Here is a 21,821-nt window from a genome sequence, read left to right on the forward strand (position 1 = left end):
AAGACATTATCAACATAAGGCAGTTAAAGATACGGCGTCATATTGGGTATGTCGGCAAACGAATAGAGTTACACGCCGTTCTTACATTCGAACAAATGCATACGTTTTTAACACAGGTGGAAGCGGTGATCAACTCAAGGCCTCTTTGTGCCACTTCCGATACAGACGTTGGATATCTTTCGCCCGCTCACATGCTGATCGGTCGTCCTTATACCACAGTGCCAGATGGGGATTTGGACCAAGTGCCGGCAAACCGATTGGATTACTGGCAGCAATCTCAGGCCATGAGTACCTTATGGTTAATGAAATCGGCAAACCCGAAGCCTGATGATCTCGTACTAGTAAAGGATTCTCATACTCCTCCGGCTTCATGGATCCTGGCCCGTATTATCGAGACAATTCCTGGCCCAGACGGTCTAGTACGAGCCCTTAAGTTAAAGACAGCTACAGGAGAGATGACCCGTCCCATAACCAAGGTGGCTCCCCTGCCAGTTTCAGAAACATTGTTTCAGGGCCCGGCGGTATGTTGAGGAACGGTTGCTGAATTCTTAAACTTAAATTTATTTGAATGTAAACGATCTTTGTATTTTATTATTTTTAACTTTAAGTTGCATGGTCACACCGTTTTGGCTGATGCAATAGGTAGCGTGTGGTGAAAACGAGAAAATGTATGTTGAGTTAGTTAATTGCTTATTGGCCAACCGAAACCATCACATGGAGTGAAATAAAAGTTATTTATTATTATTAAACGAACCAGCAAAGTTAATTTATGTATCATCAATATCAATGAAGCTTACAGCGGCTATGCCGAAGTTATATACCCTTGAGGTCCTTGACAATAATAATTTTATATGTTCAAAATTTGTTTTCTGCAACTTAATTTATCAATATACAAAGTTTATGTAGCGTTGCGTCTGTGTGTGTATGCATGTGCTCTGTTGATTTAATGATGACGTAGTAGGCAGCAAGCAGTATTGACTGTAACTTGTGTTCAATTAATCCGATCGGATTGAATTTTGGGATCTCATGTTTTACATCCAATACTATCACATTAGCCAATTTCATGGGAATACTCCAGATTTTATGAAATTTGTTTGAAAATGTTTCTTCTAGAGCTATATGATATAGTGGTCCGATCCTGACAATTTTCATACCTGATCTTCTCCAGACAATTAAAAGCACACAACAAATTTCAGCCCGATAGCTCTTAAGATGCAACCCAAAATCGACTCAGCTTCTCATGCTGATCAAGAATATATATACTTTGTGGGGTCGGCAACATCTCCTTCTGTGCTTTAAAAACATCTGACCAATTTTATAATACCCTCTGCAAGGGTATACAAGGAAATAATAAAAAGAAAATAAAAAATTTAAAGGTAACAAAATTCTGTGTTACTGGCCAGTTCTGACAGAAGGGTTAAAGTGCGAAGTAAGCCTTTACAACTAAAGAATTAAAAGAGCAAGAATACACAAAAACGCGTATCACAGAATCAAACAAGAATAAGAAAGAGCGGGTGAGCGCGTTAAATTAAACTCATGCAAAGACGCAAAAGCAAAAGAGATATGCAAAGCAACAACACCGCTAATGCAAGTATTGTTGTAAGTTTTAATTTATGTATATTTAAACAAAAGCACAAAAGCGCCTGATACTGAATTCGCGAAATAAAAATAAAATTCGGATGCTGAAATTTTAATTAAACCGATAATGAGTTTAAAAGTTATAGGAGAGTTTTAAATCGCGAGAAAAAAAATTAAATTTGATAAGCGCAAAAAAACTCGTCCGTCCTCTGAAACGAGTGAACGTTTTTTTTGACCTCCGTTGTACTCCTTCTATTTTTTTTTTTTTGTTATGGAGCCTCTTTGGTGGTTGACCACCAGACTAGCACCCCGTAAAACAGACTAGGTGGCATGACTACGATAAAGCTCGAGTGCGTCAGTTTGGGCGAGAGTCCCAATGCGCAACTCAACAGCCTTTCCTTGCATCTCTAGGCATTTTCAAGTTTTGGTACTGGAGCAGTTTTAACGCCTGAAAGGACTCTTGCCTTTGCCTTGCCTTCCTCAAGCTTAGCCCTCTTCCCTTCAAGCGCAACACTGTTTCTGAGACGCACCCTTAAGTCAGCCATCCTTGCACAAGAATATTAGACCACCCCGCCCCATAAAATATGGGCTGTGGTGTTCCTGGCGTAATGATGGCGTTCAGCAGCTTCATCTCTACTAGCTTCCACTGCCGTCATCCTTCCGTTTGGATTGTTACGATCGACTACTGCCACAAACAAGTGTCGTTTGGCTACTTCGCCCACTCTTTGGTGGTGACGCGGAAATCTCCTCGCCGACATTTCCACGCTCAACGGATCGCTGGCGGTTGATGCCCAGCCTCTTCTCCATTTTCTTAACGAACCCTCTGCCCGACGCCTGCATAAGCGGCCTCCTAGAAACGTGCTTTCGGATCCTCTTGATCCGTTGATGGGCCCAGTCGGGCGAGCTCTTCCCCTGATTACTGAGTGAAGCGCCTCGTCCGGTTAGGCGAGCCTGGATTTTCAGGGCCGCCTTAGTTTCGGCTTTAGCCTTCAAATCATGCCTTCTTCCCGTCCTTACCAGCGGAATCGGGTCCTTCGTGTATCCTCGAAAGCCGTGCCTCTTAGGACTTTGAATAAGTTTGGCAGTAGTTTTACCCGAAACGATCATATCAAAGCGAGCTAACATTACACATACGCTTGTAGACAAAACGCTATATAAAGTTACGTGCTGAACATTGATAAACGTTTATGTAAATACGTAAGAGTTTCGCAAAGGGAAAGGGCAATGGCATGAAATATTTTGGATCATATTGTGACAATTAGAGAATTGGAAATGGACATAGTGAGAGTTTAAAGATTATTTAAAAAATGTATGTACATGTATGCACCATTTGAGAAATATAATTTGAAAAAATAATAGATATAATAATGGTTACAAAAACCCTCAATGTTCTTGTTTGAATAGATTTCGACTTTTTTAAAGTTAATAAAATATAATAATGGTTGCAAAACTCAATGTTAATTCTTGTTTTAAATTCCTTGTTTGAATAGATTTCGACTTTTTTGAAGTTAATCAAATCTGTTTTTTAGCCGGCTTGAGGTGGATAAATCTTAATAATTTAATATATTTTTAATTGAATTTAGCAAATTTGGCTAAAAAATACAGAGTTGTAACGACCATATCATATCTTCAACGCTAAAAAAAGTTAGAAATTCAAACTAAATGGAGCGAAGAAAAAACAGCTTGCAACTGTAGATTTTACCTTTTTTAGGTGCATAACCATTGGCGCTATGAGTAAAGGTATTTTGGATATTGGCTATACTATAAATTAGTATGATTTAGTGAAATCTAGCTGGCTAAAACCAATTTCTGATTTCAATTTTTTTTTTTTTTTTTGTTAAATGTTAATATTATATAGAACTCAAAAATAACTTTTTTATTTCTTATGCTTACCTTAAGTTTTTTAAATTACTAATCGAGACAGACTTTTAGTGATTTCAGTTAATAAAAATCAACAGAGTGAACATCAGCTTTATAGCTGTTGAAAACATTACTCATTCAAAAATTTTTATTCTCTTCATTTTAGGTCAATGCAACATTAGGACTGACCCACCCATATGTCTTTAACAATATAGTTTATTAAAATTGATTGCAATGAATGCATCGTTTCAATCATATACAGATATACTTGCGGCACATCATCAAGATTCCTCCAGTCCTGAGAACTTTCCTGTACTCATTGGTTATAGAAGTTCCACCTATACTAAAGATTTAACAGAGACCACTTCGTCCCAGTTGTTCATGGATGACACTTCAAACGATTTTACGAATCATCAGTTAATTCATCCTAACACGTTAACAAAAATGTGTGGAGGTTGTGGAGGTAAGATTACCAAAAATTGAAATTTTCTTTCTCAAAGATAAACATTTTTAAATCTCTGATATATGTATGTAAGATGTGTGCTGGGTTGCTAGTCGTTTTCGGTAGCCCTGGCTAGTTGAGACAGTGGCGGTAAGTTGGATTGAGTCGAGAAGTCGTGTCGTCGTCGAAAAGTTGTCAGCGAATAAAGCTTAAAGAGAGTAAAATGGAAGAAGAGAACAACACGATGTTTTGCTACAGTGGCTGACGCTGATAATCAAAGCTGACGTAGTGAAACAGGGTGACTCATACAAGCAGACAAAATAGCTCAATGCTAGAATCGTTCGCCGATCGTCATCCAATTTTGCCAGTCGAGTCGTTGTAGTGAAAAAGAAAGATGGCAGCTATCGAATTTGAGTGGATTTTGAAAGATAAACAGTACGGTGTTATATGATGGGTTTCTGGTTTTAATAATTGACGATGTCTTAGAGAAGCTGCAGGCCGCAAAGTCATGGACTTAAAGAATGGATTTTTTCCTTGCCGATTGAAGAAACAAGTAAAAAATACACAGCATTCGTGACCAAGGAAGGATTATTCGAATTCAATATGGCTCATTTTAGATTCTGTAATTAACCTGCAGTATTTATCCGATATGTGACAAATGTTTTTCAACCGTTGTTAAATGCTGACGTGTTTTATCTGTATATGGATACAATAAGATGAAGAAAGTTTTTGACACAGAAGCAGCGTTTGGACTTAAAATTCAATGGAATTAGTGTCTTTTTCTAAAGAACTCTATTGATTTTTTGGGACACGCGATCTACGATGGACAAATTAAGCCACTAGAAAATATAAAGACAGTTCAAGCATTTCTGGCCTTTCTGGATTTTTTTCGCAAGTTTATTAAGGGGTATTCAATTATTGCCCGACCACTGACTGATCTTTGCGTAAAGACCTTGCTTTTAGGATGGGTGTGGTTGCACTCAAGGCTTTTGAAGAATTAAAAAGAGCTCTCACCCTTGAATCAGTACTGTATGATCGAAATACCAACACAGAAATTAACACAGACGCGTCAAAAATGGGGCTTTGAGCAGCATTGTTGCACTGGAAAGATGGCCAGTTGGTATGGAGCAAAAAATCTTCTGAAATTGAGACTCGACAGCATAGCTACAATTTGGAAGCGAAAACAGTATACCTTGCCTGCCAAAAGTTTAGGCAATACGTTTTGGGCATCCAGTTTAAGGTGTTACAACCTTAACTGCGCAGCATTTAAGCAGACAATAAACAAGAAGGATGTACCTTGATATGTGGCGCGATGGATGTTTGTTTGCAGGATTTTAACTTCGATGTGGAGCATAGAGCTGGTGAGAGACTTAAATATTTGGATTGTCTCAGTCGCTATTCACAAGGGATTATGATTATTCGATGAGAAATGTCGGCACGATTTAAAAAAGCGCAGCAGGAGGATACAATGTCAAGTGCGCAGATTGAATTGTAGCACCATTAACCCTTTGAAGATTTTAAATTAAAAGGCGAAAAAGAAAAATGGTAAAAGAATTTGATTCCTAAGTTGTTAGACGAGGAAATATGCGATAAATTTCATGAAGAAAGTCTGTTAATGAGAGCTTCTGCAAAACGGGAAATTACTAACGTCCAGGAAGCATACAAAAAACAATATGATTCGAAACGCAAGATTGATAATGTATTTAAAGTTGGAGATCTGGTAGCGATTCGGCGTACACAGTTTGTTGCGGGTCGTAAGTTTGCGAGTGAATATCTTGGACCGTACGAAGTTATAGCAGCTAAGCAATACTGAACATACGATGTAAGCAGCACCAGATATCGAGGGGCCAATCCTCACAGCTACTAGCTTAGACAACATGAAGTATTGGCGGAACAACCAGGATTTGGACGAGTTGTCATCGGGGTCGGATGACTAATATCAGGATGGCCGCATGTAAGGTCTGGGTTGCTGGTCGTTTTTGGTAGCCCTTGCTAGTTGAGAAAGTGAAGAAGTCGTGTCGTCGGCGACAAGTTGCCAGCGAAAGAAGTTGAAAGTCGTCGGTATAATTAAGTTGAAAAGTCAAGGCGTTATGATTTGAAAATTAAACGTTGTAATTAATTAAGTAATTTTGTGAACTCGCCTTTTGGTACTGTTTGTTTTGTATACTGATCTATCTTTAAAACTTTATACATATTTGTACATATACAAATAAATCCATTACATGTATGCTGTTTCTTTACAACCATTACTTTGTTGGAGGCTTCCTTTTTATTATTTCACATCTTACAAAGCGCAAAACAATTGGCATTTTTATTTTTATACTTTGTGCACCCTTATACTTTAAAGTTCATCAGAGGTAATACTAAAGCATTCTATAATTTGAGTAGCCTTGCACAAGGGTTGCTGTGAACTTAAAGTAAACAAACAAAAGCCATATGTTTGTAAGGCATTTTTGAAGAGAAAACTTCCCAAGGTCTCAAAACTTGTGAATTGGAATTCGATGCAGCGCTTCCGTCGCTTAAAAAGTGAAAGACATATAAATTCTTACGATATAACGTTAAAGAAGAAAGGTAGGAAGCTTCATAGGGTAATGACTAAGTCTAAGGGTGCAAGGCTAGGCAAAAAGAGATCCGCAAAAAATTGACGTGGAATAAAAGAAATAGCTGCATAGTAAGAGAAAGAGAGGGCGACGATTGCTCGTGATGATGTGCCGATATGAATAAGGAAATTATGTTTTTTTTTTTTATAGCAAAAACATGTTCATATGAAAACGTACGTACGTACATGCAACGTTAGAACAACATCGAATACATAAAACACAAGTTATTGTCTGTATGTGTATGTATGTAATCGCCGATTGAGCGTAGCTTAGTAAGCAAACGTTTGTGTTACATACAAAGCGTAAACAAAAAAGGAAAAAATCTGAAAACTAGCTACAAGGAGTTTGGCTCAAAAATTATACAAATTTGTATATTTGTTTTCTTTTATAAATTTCTACACAGCGATTAAGGTTTCTGGTGAGGGGGTTATCAGTATATGGGGGATTGTATTTAATATTAGGAAATTTAAAGATATAGAAGCCCTAGGTTTATCCAAAGGTTGGCAAGAATTCAAAAGTCAATCCATAACACTTTCTTGGCTGCGAAACGTAATTTAGAATCACCGGTGAGGAGGTGCTGGTGAGTAGTCTGGGTGTGTCCGATACGGAGGCGGGTAAATGCAAATGCTGCAAAGGTTTCTGGGATGTGAATTCTGTTTCTTGATGGGTGAAGTGTCGATTAATGGTGGCTGAACTGAGTCCCAATTGATTGCCTGTCGTCGATGAAACGTTGTTTGACTATATCTGTTCTGCTGATCGGTGTAAAAAGATACGATGGATAAGCTCCCGTTGCACGTGCGGCTCAATCTGCAATCTCATAACCGCTTATCCCTCTATGGCTAGGCACCCACAAAATTGATTTTTTATCATGACATGGGCATATTAGCGGTATTTGCTGAATTATGGGGTCATTGTGGTCGGTGCATATGACGAATTCACCGCGATTGTTCTTGGCGTAATGAAAAGATTTGGAACTGCAAACGCATTTGTTGTTAATACGGGGCTAATGCTGGGAAGTATTTCACAATTGATAATGGAATTGTTGCTGTCCACGACTTAAAATAACGTGATATTCTTTGTCTTTCAGCCGTCGGTTTGTAGGCGATGTGCGATGTGTGTTGACTTTAAAATCTGTCGCTAAAATAGAGACGTGATTTTTGAAGGAAAGAGCGTTCGACACGAAAAATTGAATCCGGAACATCGAAATTGAATCCGGAACAAAGCTTCAAAAGTGCTCTGCTGACGCTTAAAAGCTGTTTGGTTCTGTAAGATTTAATTGTGACGGTCGATAAACCACATTAGACGAGTGGTAATTATTTTTTCAACTGTCTTTACAATGCAGGAAAATAACGATATCGTGCGAAAACTCTTGACTTCGTGGCCAGGCTCGTTTGGTTTGGCAATCGGAATAATTTTAACGCTTCGACACAAATGCGGATATGTACCTGTATGGGTGCATGGCAAGACATTTTTTAAGGATTTTTCACTTGGTGGCCAGAAAAAAAAATTTTTCCTCCTGGGGGTTGTATATGCGCGGGTCTGAAAACATTATCTGTTAAGACGACTCGGAACCTACTGAAGGACGAAAACAAAAAGTCTTCCGAGTCTTCTTAAAAGGAGATTTTACTACATTTTTACACGTGAACGAGGAAAATTGGTTTGGAGCAAATTAAAGCACTTAATTTACATATAGTGTTAGTGTAGCAATTTTATGTGTTTAATGCAAAAGAATTTTTTCTACATTTCTAATGGCGAAAACCACAGCAGAAATGATTCAAGAGGGTCGATTCTTGGTCAAAACCATTTTTGGCGAAGAAAAAGTTTCAAATGTTTGCGATTGTTGGCCAGCAATCCAAGAAATCAGCGATCTTGACACTTCCGTCGAAGGTGCAAAAATGTCGCATAAGCTGCTTCGACTGATACCAGTGACATGTGGTGACCTCACTCCATGATTGTTGAGAAAGTCATTTCTCATTATAATCAAATTAAATCAAACCACCCACTGTCAACTTCAGATGAGACCATGAATTGCCATTAAATGCTTGTGGCACTGAATGGAGTAGGTACAGCTTTATATGATTCCTTCGCAGGAAAGAGTGGCGTTGCCGAGAACCTGATCTCACCTTTTACTCCGAAATGGATTTTGTTCGAAAGTGTTTTCGTAAAGAGGTGGTTTGTGATTTTATAATCATATCTATTCAATAAAAGAATTGCAATCACTCATACCAAAACATTTGCAATAAAAAAAAGTATTCCCAGAAATAGCTATTTTTCATATCCAACTTCTTAGGCAAGTATGTAACTCTTAATTATATGCTGTCAAAAATCCTGGAGCTCGTGCAGAATTCATAGAATTTATATATCTAACGGAAGTCGTAAGTATATTTTTTGCATATACATAAATCCTCATCGACAGTATATTTGATGAACTGTTATTCATTCGTTGATACATTTATGTGATGAGCACTAGAAAACTTCATTAGAATGAGTAAGTTATTTATTTATTGACATTTTTGGGAAATCATGCATGTTAAAAAAATGTTTGGCATGCATTGTTCACGCATTTTCGATAATTGGTTGTGAAGCAACTACTTTTTTTTTTTAATGATCCTGCAAAATAGCATCGTGCTCACCGAAAACCCTTTTTTTCATAGAGAATTCCAAAATTTTCCAATAATTACTTAAGTTGATTAGCTTTTCTTAAATGTTATGCGGTTTCTTGAAGATGTTTCATTTGGGTCTTGAAAAGACAGGTTATAAATCTCGCTGGAGGTAGCTGGCTTAAAATTCCATCAATATCTCGCGTGCATCAAGGCATAATGGGCTTTTCTCTCCTCTTCAAATATAATCATTTTGACCGCTGGAGAAATTGGTCAGTGTCTCAGTCACTATGTAGAATTCCGAATCCTTACTTACATTATTATATTTTCCGGAAGTGAAACATTTCCCTACTACAAGGCATTTGGATTCGTCTGCTATAAAAATTTTGGATTTCATTTATAAAATCAGTTTAAATCAGTTTAAATTAGCAACTGAATCTATAATCCTATATATTTTCTGCCACCTATTTACTAATAGTCGAACTAGAGATTCCTCTGACACCGTATCGCGTAGTTTCGGACTTTTTTTGTAAATTCCCTGCAAAATTCTTGCCAGCTAGAGTGACCGCGCTGGATAAAGGAAAGCTTTTGCTGGTATACCCGTTCTAGACGCGTCAAAATTTAAGACGCATGTTCTGAATAATATTTGCTGCGTTATCAGACGTAAGTGTTGTGCCTCTTCTATTGTATCTGCCCTCGCTGGTGTTTAGGTTATGCGTGCAAGTGATGCTGTGATATTCTGCACTAACTGCTGTTGCTGTGCCTGTACTGTTATTAGATTAAAATTGCTGATCACACTCTTGTTAAGACTTTGTCCTTTATTCGATGTATTAGGTTTCTTCGCTAGAAACGATCTAGTCGCAATAGCTCCTCTAAAATTTTGCGTTTGTTTTTTGATTGTGACGGTTGTCCATCTAGCCGTAATTGGCGGATTCGCCTGTTCCGTATTCTAAATTATTCTTAGAATATTTCAATTGTTTAGGAGTACACCGAGGACATAATGTAGAATTTTGGAGCCACTCCAAAAAGCACTGACTATTAAATTGATGCTTGCAAGGAGCTATTGCCAAATGTTCATTGTCACTTAAAATTTCGTGGCATGGGCCACAGGATTCATCTTAAATTTTTAGTTCATCGCATTATATTTTGATACTGTTTGATTGTTGAATTGTTTTTGTACTAAATATAAAATTTTTTATATACTCATAAGTAATTTACAGTTATTGTAGCTATTGTTATATGCTCCGAAGAAAATTGAAATGGTGATTCGATGCATTTTTTCTCATCAACACCGAAATTTCTGTTTTAAACTCGATACTGTCACTTTGTTTACAATTATTCCTTTACAATTTATTTTTACTTCCGAAATTTTACAAAATTCTTCGCCTAACAGCAAGTTCTCATTAAGAAATTGTGGATCAATTACTAGAAATAGCGACATATATTCTTGGCCGTCAATAACGAATAGTTGTTCGTTTGGAACCTATGGCTTTAACCGCATACTTACAAAGCTTTGGCTGTTTTATTTTATTATAAGTCTAAGATTGTATTAAAGGATTGTATTAACTTTCTGTGTCAATTAAGGCATTCATTTTAAAAAAGTCGATTGTTAAATTGGGGAAAAAATATGAAAAATGCAAAAATTATGAGCTTTTTTAGAGAAAAATTGACACTGGAAGTTAATAATAACACACAGCGATGCACAGTATCCGAAAAAAACTATATGAGCTCCAAAAACGTAGTTTAAAGGCCGATAAATTTAGTAATTTTACAGATTTCAATTTTTTACGCAGTATTCTTGAATCATATTCTTGGATCACACAAGGTAGAAAACCCTCCTTAAAATTTAGTAGATTTTTATTCTTGTTCTTGGATTTCTCCCGCATTACTTTGTTTTTAGACTCATACAACATTGACTTGTTTGTACCATCAATATAACATACTGTGGACAGCTCCTTTATCCAGCGTTCGAAAATGCTCTGCTATTTCGTAGCATTTCGTTGAGCTCTCGCTACCGCTTTCATTTTTGACTAGAGCCGTAGCAGAGCCGTAGCCTAACAACAAAAAGTTTGTGCTCTGCTATGCTCTCAGTTTTGTCGCGTCAAAAACTACAGCTGTAGCAAGTAGCACAAAAACAAATGATGCGCTACGCTCTGCCGTAGCGGTAGCTGAAAACAGATAGCGGTAGCGATAGCTGAAAGCAGAGAGCAGATGAAATCATAGCAAGATGAGAACAGAGCCGGATGAGAACATAGCGAGATGATATCAGAGCGAGATGAGAGCAAAACAAATGTGCGAGAGCGATATGAGCAGCAGCAGATCTTTTTTGTGTTTGTTTTTACTGCAATTTTTGGTCGATGTTATATTAACGTAGGCACAAATTGTGAAGTTACAGAAATCAAATAATAAAAAACATTTTATTCAGTTACTAAATTAGAAATTATAATGAACTTAGAAATGTTCATTTATATTCATTTTGAAATAAAGACATTAAAAAAATAAAACAAAAACTATTTCAGTCACGAAATTAGAAATTGAAGCTTATGACGAACTTTTACTACATAAACATCTACTAATCTTCATTTTCAAATAAACTTAAATTATCGATAGCACTATCTAAATGATTCGAATTAAGCCTAACTAAAAGTATGTTCTCCAAAGTCTCATGACTTAATCGATTTCGATTATCGGACAGCACGAGTTTTAACGAGGAAAACGCTCTCTCTATTGTAACCTGCAAGTGTAAAGAAATGTACATACATATATATTGTTTTTATCTTTATTTTGTATTTATTAAAACACAAATACTTACTTGAGTTGGCGGTATAGCAAAACATACTTTGCTTAGGGCATAAAGTTCGGGATCGGTTGTCTTTTTGTATTTCCAGAAACATAAAACATCAGTATTCGCTTTCATCACTGGTAACTTTAATGTTTCAATCTTTGCATAGACATTAGTAGGAACAACCGTACTAGCACTTAAAAAATCGTCTAATAGCTCGAAATTATTATCTTTGGTGTGTCCAGAGTCCGTATCCAATGAATTAGTTGTATGTGTCATACTGGGATTGGGACCGAAAATTTTAATTTTTTCCCACAAAGTCTTTAAAAAATCAATTGCTCTTTCTTTTTGTGAATTGTCTATAATATGATGAAATCTGGGGTCCAAATAAAGGCAAGCGTCGAAGCCCACATTTGACACTAATGTTTTGGTCCGTGCTTCCATACTTTGAAGAAGATTGTTTGCAATTATAGAAATTATTGAATCCTTACTTGAAGAGTTTGTCGATAAAATCTGATTAGTGGCTAGTTTGCAAGTTAGCCAAACAGCATAAAAATTTCCGTAATGTAGCTGCTCTGCTTGGAACTGAACTATTGCCTTTTGTAGTGGAGCCATAATAGTAATATAGGACTCCATAAAATCCCATAAAGCGTCATTTGTTTCAAAATTTTCTTCTTCTGTCTGATTTTCTACAGTTTCGATTAGATCCAATATTGTTTTTGCGTTGTTAAGTTTTTCAACCATGTTGAAGGTTGATCCCCATCTTGTAGGACAATCCAATTGAGGTAATTTAAAATTTTTAAGTTCAAATAAATCACGGTAGCCGTTTGAAGACTTTCGAACGTATTTTGTAAGGTTGCGGCATTGAAATAAACACTTCTTTATAACTGTGTGTTTGGTAACATCAAGTGCACAAAGCTGTGCAGTGTGGGCTGCACATCGGCATATTTGTATATCAGCCACAAACATGTTTTCGGTTTTTTCAAAATTATCAATTTGTCTTGTGTACTCAATATTCTTTTGCTCAATTAAAGATTCGTCCAAATCTTCATCGCTTGTGTACATTTGTGACAAAATTTTTGAAGTTTTTAACATATTGGCCCCATTATCAGAAGTTATTGATACGATTTGGGTCAGAGATATTTCGTAATTTTCTAAAACAGAAATAATTTCCTTAGCAAGATTTTTAGATTTACTGCAGTCAGCTCCTTTAAGTTCCACCATGCCAAGAATTCGCGATTTTATTTCATTTTTGCTTATGAATTGTGCACTGATGCCAAAAATATTTCGCCCAAGCCGCGTTGCACTATCAATTTTTAAAGATAATAGGCGATTTTTACTCTCTTGTTTTATTTCAAGTCTAACATTCGCTGCCACGTGTTTAAGAACAGACTTGCATTTGCTTCCATTCAACTTAAAATTTATTTCATGTTTTGTTTCAAGCCCTTCACATATGGGGTCAATTATATTGCGCATATTAATTGAATTAAGCACATGGAATGGAACGCTTTCTTCAGTTACAAGGCCAATATATGACCGAATTAATGTTTTTCTGTTGATTTTCACATTTACTAGTTGATGTTTTAAATTTTTAAAAGTGGCAACAGAATCACTAATCTCACTTCCTTTATCATCGATTTGAATTTCGTGCAACAATAAATGCTTTTTTAAATTAAAAACACGATCTTTTTTTAAAAGTCTTTCGCATTTTTTGCATTTAACGTAATCGTCATCACTTGCATCGAAATATTTATTAATATTAAAATTCTTTTTTTGCGTTGGCATGTTTGCACATTGAATCAATACTTTAAAGTGCCAAATTTTCAGTCTACTATAAAGCAATATGAAAAAAGTAACGGTGCATTTCAAAAACCGACCAAAAATTGCAGTAAAACAGGGCCCGACACAAAGAGAGCGCTAGAAAAATGTAGTTGTATGTGTGCACTTGCTTGTCTGCGTGTGTTGCTTTACACTGCGCAAAATGAAAGTTGACTAAATTTTGCCTCAAATCAAGAAAACGAGTACAGCAGCTAAACTGATGCAAGAGAAAGATAGAAAAACAAAGTAGCGATCAATTTTTTCATGTGTGCTGCTTGCGTCGAAATGCTGAGGAAAACTAAATCCATCTTGATTTTTTTGTGTGAGGACTTCGGCAGCCGTTCGGTTACACGCATACGACGAGCCGAACGTGTTCGTCCCCCGGGGGATATGAGTGCCTGGCTCTGCAGTAAAAACAAACACAAAAAAGATCTGCTGCTGCTCACATCGCTCTCGCACATTTGTTTTGCTCTCATCTCGCTCTGATATCATCTCGCTATGTTCTCATCCGGCTCTGTTCTCATCTTGCTATGATTTCATCTGCTCTCTGTTTTCAGCTATCGCTACCGCTATCTGTTTTCAGCTACCGCTACGGCAGAGCGTAACGCATCATTTGTTTTTGTGCTACTTGCTACAGCTGTAGTTTTTGACGCGACAAAACTGAGAGCATAGCAGAGCACAAACTTTTTGTTGTTAGGCTACGGCTCTGCTACGGCTCTCGTCAAAAATAAGAGCGATAGCGAGAGCATAGCACAACTTTTATTGCTATTGCTGCTACAGAGTAGTTTTTGCAAACGCTGCCTTTATCAGTAAGAAATATTCTTGTAATTTTTCGGATAATTTTGTTCAATTGAGCACTTTTTTTCATTGATTTTTTCATTGAGTAAGGCCTTTTTAGTGTCAACCAGTTATAAATAACACGTTCACAAAAAGCTTTGCTAAACCTTTTAATGACCGTTTTGCGAACATAAACATTTGGGTAACTTTTTACTTAGGCTAGTCGGCCCTAATACGCGCTTAAACTATATAAATTTGGTATCAAACGACAGAGAAAAACGGTAAATATTTAATTAAGTTACTTGGGTCCAAAACGCGCTTAAACCACATAAATTGGTATCAAACGAAAGAGGAAAATTCCACGAACACTACCTTAGGTGCGCCTTGACGATTTATTTCGTAGTTTTTGTGTAATTAACAAAAGAAACTTTATGATTTTAGCGGGATTATAGCTGAAAGTAGCTGTTTCCGGCTAAAAAAAACTGTCAAAGTGTTAAGATAGTCAGATGCCGAATTTCGAAAACTCGGCCTTTTTGAATCTTTTGTTTGTACCATTTTTAACAAACGAAAATATGACAGAGCAGCCGAATATTCCTCGAATTATAATTTAGAGTAAAATATTAGCCGATTTTTCCACTTTGCAACAGTGAAATCTCGAGTCGTTTAAGTAAATATTTACCAAAATTTGTGAATCTTCCCAATCGTTGCAAGATCTTTGAATTCATTAATCATTAGAAAGAAAGGGTATCTTCGCTATTTAATCTAACTGAATCTTCAACATCATGAAAATTTAAAGTAAATCTGGGAACACTTTGAATCGGAACGTCTTTTTAATTGGAACACTGTCTACTGAAGGGTTATTTTTGTCTCTTTCTTCTTGTGCATCATTATCGTCAACTACATTATTACCATCCTTCTTGTCGCTTTCGCAGAGACTTCGTCTTTAACGGTATTAAAGTCAGGCATAAATTTCCGTTTTTCAATTACAAAATATAAATTTTGACAGGTCGCCCTCATTATTACGACTAAGTCATTATCAGATCATCGGCAATATATGACATTTTATTCGCATACTCTTCATCTGTTCTTTTCTTATTTCTTCTGTTATTTCTGTCTCCATCCCATTCAAATACATGTTAGATGTTCTGTCTTTTTTCCGTCAAAATCAGCTAGCTTTGGCATGTTCATTTTTTATATCTGTATTGGTGGCGTTACTCTTACAAATGTATATTATATTTCACAACCACGTTAAATCCAATACGACACATTTGTTTTTATACCCTTGCAAAAAGAGTATATGTAATAATTTTGGTCCGAAGTGTGCAACGCATAGAAGGAAGAACAGCTATTGTCCTGAAATTTAATATTGGTGAGTTTATTACACCTTTAAACGATGGCGAGACGGGTTCTCCACCGAGATGGCTATATGTAAGGAAAGAGTTGCCAAAAAAATGTAAGGGTATACAAACTTTGACGCGGTCAGAGTTAGCCCTCGGCCCTCTGGTTTTATTATATTACGTATAAGAGTGATCATTAGTAATGAGAGCCAAAATGCAACACTTGCAACCTTTATAATCGCATTTGTACCGAGATTCAGCTATTTAGCTAAACTGTTTTGAAAGTAAAGAATTTATGTAGATCAAATTGATCGAATCTATAGCACGCTGATGCTAATTATTATGAAATGTTTAAATCAATTTTAAGTTCATTATGAATTATTAATTTCTTTAGTTCCCTGATGTAGAAGGAGAAGTCCTAGCTTTCGTATTGGGAGTCTGCGATAACTTTCGCTGGCAGGCTCATGGTAGGGTGGGTACAGACGCGGAGGAGTGATTCTTCTCTAATAAAAACCTAAGTTATTGAGAAAAGTCACTGTTCGGGACTTTGGGGTTTGTATGGGAGCTATATGATATAGTGGTCCGATCCGGCTGAATCCGAGATATACAACCCCTGCAGTATATACAAGCCTACGTGCAAAATTTCAGCTCTGTAGCTCTTACGGTCTAGGAGGAGTTTGCGTTGATCCAGACGGACGGACTGACAGACGGACGGGCGGACGGACATGGCTATTTGAACTCGTTTAGTCGTGCTGATCAAGAATTTATATACTTTGTATGGTCGGAGATGCTTCTTCTGTGCGTTGCACACTTCTGACCAAAATTAATATACCCTTTTTGCAAGGGTGTACAAAAAAAAATCAAATTAAAAGAAAAAACCAGAGGGCTGGGGCTAACTTCGACCGCGTCAAAGTTTGTATACCCTTGCCCCTTTTTTGGTAACTCTTTCCTTACCTATTAGCCATCAATATGGAAGAACGTATTATCTAAAAAGGCTCATGTTTGCGAAAGAATGGCCTACAATCATAGGAAATAACGAAGATATTGATCATAGTCACTGTTTTCCACCGATCGTTCTTATGGGAGCTATATGATATAGTCACCCGATCTTTATCAAATTCGGCACAGTCATTAACAGATATATTAAATTAAGAAATGTTTAATTTGAAAGCAATCGCGTTAAAAGTTACGAAGTTATTTACAAAAGGCACTGTTTTCGACCGATCGTTCCTATGGGAGCTATATGATATAGTCATCCGATCTTGATTAAATTTGGCACAGTCATTACCAGATATATTAAATTAAGAAATGTTTAATTTGAAAGCAATCGCGTTAAAAGTAACGAAGTTATTTACAAAAGTCACTGTTTTCGACCGATCGTTCCCATGGGAGCTATATGAAATTTGGCGTAGTAGTTTAAAGGCGTAATAAACTCTCTAATATTAAGTTTCACGATAATAGCACAGAAAATAACGAAGGTTTTAAGAAAAGTCACTGTTCGAATTCCGAAAAATGAAAATTATTAACTAACGAAAATATACACTGACATTGAATTCCATTTCCTTTAACATTGAACCATTTAGCCAACAAAAAACAAAAAAAAAGGAAATTCAATGTAAACTTAACTTAAAATTGATTCTAAACTACTGTGGAGCCTTATGTTGATTTATTTCACTTAATTCTGATTATTTCGTTCGTTCCGAAGACAAATAAAAAATCTCTGTAGGCAAATTTCAAGCCTTGGTTATACTTGAAAAAAATTCCTAAATGCTACATCACGTTCTTGATTAAGGTTAGGTTACGTTTGTAGAAAGGTTAGATTTTACTACATCCTTCTACTGGTCATCCTTCATGCTTTAGGTTAGGTTAAAATTGGGAAAAAGGTTAGGTTTCGTACATCCGTCTACTTTTATAATCCTCCACGTGTTTGGTTTGTAAGGTCTAGATTACATGGGAGGCGGGATAAGCGAAAAGTGCGATGTTGACAATTATAAATGTCTCAACATTCGAAATTTTCACTTTGCTTCGCTAACGCCATATCTATAATAACACTGTATAAGACACAAAACAATTTTGGGAATTTATCTTTTATTTACCCTTACTTCCATCCGAGGCAAAACTTAAATATATTTAACTCTCGGATTTCCACAATCGATCGTCGGTTCAAGCCTTTAACTGTCGCAAACAGTTCACTCACAAAAATTTTGAGACTGCTGGGGGCAGGGCGAATCTTTTAGAAAAATTGCCAATACTTGATGGAAACTATTTCCGATGCTGTTGAAGAGAAAATGCATAAGTTAAATATACAATAATTGTAGAATTATTGCAATAAATTAATATCAGTTGGAATTCACGTGAACGAAAAAGATAACACTTTTCCAAAAACCACGCTGTCCAATAAGTCTCTTTTGCCTTATTTTTCTTATTGTTTTATCGCAAACTCCATTTATAGAAAAATAATGTAAAGCAATGTAAAACAAACCGATCAGCTGTGTAGCGTTGCCACTTAGTTCACTCTTTTTTCAGCTGGTTACCTAAATTTCGATTCTCACCACTTTAGCACCACTTTATCGATAACAACAGCAAAAATACTAAATAATCGAAATCAATTGAATTTAAAAAAAAAAACGGAAATTCCTGTACATTACAAAGCATGGTTTTTGTCTACTTTTTATGTCGATTTCATACTCGCGAACGCGAATAAAATGCGTTTTATAACGGCTTTCCGTGTATCAACCGCAGTAGGCGGGGGCAGTTACATGTCAACCACGTGGTAGGAAATTCATTTATTCCTGTTTCAGTTACAATCGAAAAACTACTAACGAAATTGAGGTTAAAGTTATTCGTTTCCTAACAGTTTAATTGGAAACCATTAAATCAATCACGTGTATTGTGCAAATTTTTATTCAACTTCAACAGCAGGCATTTGTTCTTAATGTGGTAAGTTGAATTGTGTAAATTATCTGGATCGTGCATTTCAGGTTAAATTCACCAGTCTGTCCATAGTCCAAAATGCCGAGAGAACGACGTGCAAACATCGGTCGCCGCACTAGACATGCAAGCCAGAATCAAGTGTATTCACAGAACTTAAGCAAAGAAAGACTAAATATAATAAGCAAAAATGACCGATTGAGACGTCGCGTAAGCACACGAATATCATTGGCATCATACAATCGCTTGGCGAACTGATAACTGATGATGACAATTAAGAAATTGGACAATGACAACTGTATGCCAATATTGCAATGCCTTAAAGTTCAAAAAAGAAACAGCTGGATTGTGCTGCGCAAGAGGAAATTCAAACTGGATCCATTACTTACACCACCACAGCCACTAAAACCATTGATCGAAGGAACTGATCCCGATTCCAACCATTTTCTTCGACGCATCCTTAAATGCAATAACTGCTTTCGCATGCCTTCTTTTGGAGCTAATATCATTCGAGAACGCGGCTTTCTTCCAATTTGCAAGGTAAAATATACAACACAACCAATCACTCACACCAACACAATCAATTGCAACACATAACAACTACACATACACACTCACACTACACCATCACACGATCAGAAGTCACACCGTACTCTTCTAAAATAAATAAATAAATTATTCTATCTTAATTGTTTGCCATCACAGATACAAGGACAAATATATTAATTGCATGTTTCAATGGTGCCAACACCAGATGAACCGCATCCATTTCTGCAAATATTTTTAATTTTGTCAATCATCCGATTCAATTCAATCAGGACAATATACACTTGAGTGATGCTATTCATTGAGATGGTAATGTTCAGGATATTGGACGCCTGACGATTTTCCCATCATTTTATATCGGAAGCCCACGCCACATGCACGAATACCCTCGAGACGCTATGACGTATGTGCGAAATTATAGAACACCGGATTTATTTATTACGGTCACATGCAATCCGAAGTGGAGGGAAATTGAACGTGAGTTGAACCCGGGCCAAAAACCGCTAGATCGTCATGATATAATAGCCAGATAGATGTTCTTACTAAGTATCGAGTTTTTGGTGACACACGTTGTTATATGTACATATGTACTCGGTGGAATAACAGAAGCTCATGCTCATATCCTAATTTGGTTGCTGGACAAATTACATTCAAATGAAGTGGATGACATCATATCAGCAGAAATTCCTGATCAAGTAACTGATCCCCATCTACACGACATTGTGAGGACTCAGATGGGCCATGAAGAGTCAGAGGGATCGATGGATATCCAGTTTATCATCGGCGTTCAAAAGAAGATAATGGTCGAACTATCAAACTATTCAAAATCAAGAGATTGAGATTGGAAATAAATTTATTATACCATATTGCCCACTGCTATCACGAATTTTTAAAGCACATGCAAACAAACAAATTTCGGTCAAATCAGTCAAATATTTGTGCAAGTACATCACAAAAGGCAGCGACAAGGCTGTGTTTGGTATTGCGTCGGAAAATGCGAATGACGAAATCAGCAACTTCCAAATAGGCAGATACGTCAGTACTAATGAAGCACTGTGGCGATTATTCTCATTTTAAATTCATGAAAGATATTCCTTAGTTGTACATTTAGCGGTGCATTTGGAAAATCGACCAGGAGCTTACTTCACTGAGGATAATGCCGCACAACGAGCTAAGAGCCCACCATAGACAACACTAACTAGCTTCTTTGCAATGTGTGAAGCAGATCCATTCGCAGCGACCAGATGTACGTTGAAATGGCCAAGTATTACACCTGGAATCAATCAAAAAGAAATTCCAACGTCGCAAACAAGGAACCCTAGTTGCAGATTGGACACTGGTATTTTCCACTGATGCGCTAGGTCGCATATATACTGTTTATCCTGCTGTTGGTAAATGTACGTGGACCACAATCATTTGCGCATTTAAAAACTGTGAATGGCCACCAATGCCAAACATATTGAGAAGCATGTCAACTATTGTGTTTGCTGGAGAACGATTCTCATTGTGATTTAACACTTTCAGATTCAGTTGTTTCATTAAATGCGTACCAAATACGAACGCTGTTCGCAATTATCATCACCACATGTTTCCCTTCACAAAGTTATGAAACAAATACAAAGACGACATATGGGAAGATATCTTGCATCACTTGCTATTCTTCCTAAACGCACCTGGAGAAAAAGGAAAAACATTTATCATTTCATTGATTTTTGCCACAATTCTCTTCAAAATGTGAAATAGCTTTGGCATTAGCATCATCTGGAATTGCGGCGACTCTTTTAGATGGCGGGCATACTGCACATTCTGCACTTAAGTTGCCACTCAATTTAAACACAATTGATATTCCAACATGCAATATATCCCGATCCAGTGCAATGGGAAAATTGTTGATGCAATGTAGGCTCATTGTTTGGGATAAGTGTATAATATCACATAAGAAATCACTTGAAGTACTTAACTTCACACTGAAGGATCTTCGGCGAAATAACAACATCTTTGGCAATTTGATGATATTGTTGGCGGGCGATTTCAGGCAGACGTTGCCAGTAACTCCTCGTGGAACGCCTGCAGATGAATTAAATGCTTGCCTGAAGGCATCACTTTTGTGGAATAACGTTAAAAACATTATCGCTAACCACTAATAGGAGAGTTCAACTTTCAAATGATCAAAGTTCTGCACAATTTTCCAATTGTTAGCTGTTCGAAATGGAAAAGTCCCAGTTGATGCGACAACTGGATTAATTACTCTTACCAACGACTTTGGCCGATTATTAGCTCTTATTAATTAATCATATAGCTCCAGAACAAACATTTTCATAAAAATTGGAGTATCGCTATGAAATTTACATATGTGATAATATTGGATATAAAACCCCAGATCCCAAAATTTGAATCGGATCGGATAAATATAACTGAAGTTACAGTCAATATAATAATCTCTGCTCTGCCGGCAGCGCTGCTTGCTGTCTACTACGTCATACGTCATTAACAGAGCTCATGCATGCACACACAGACGCAACGCTACATGAACTGTACTGTATGTGTATG

General features: G+C 36.7%; 1 protein-coding gene across 2 annotated transcripts in view; it reads left to right on the plus strand.

Moving 5' to 3' along the window:
• Window positions 1–21,821, plus strand: part of LOC137586134 (LIM domain transcription factor LMO4.2) — a 225,040-nt gene that overhangs the window by 62,077 nt on the left and 141,142 nt on the right. For both annotated transcript variants that reach the window (XM_068302141.1, XM_068302142.1), the window contains exon 2: window positions 3,605–3,901. In XM_068302141.1, the coding sequence (XP_068158242.1) occupies window positions 3,673–3,901 (229 nt within the window). In that variant the 5' untranslated portion in view covers window positions 3,605–3,672. The remainder of the gene's footprint in view (window positions 1–3,604; window positions 3,902–21,821) is intronic.

The sequence above is a fragment of the Drosophila tropicalis genome, unplaced genomic scaffold, assembly GCF_018151085.1.
Source record: "Drosophila tropicalis isolate 14030-0801.00 unplaced genomic scaffold, ASM1815108v1 contig_905, whole genome shotgun sequence".
Lineage (NCBI taxonomy): Eukaryota > Metazoa > Arthropoda > Insecta > Diptera > Drosophilidae > Drosophila > Drosophila tropicalis.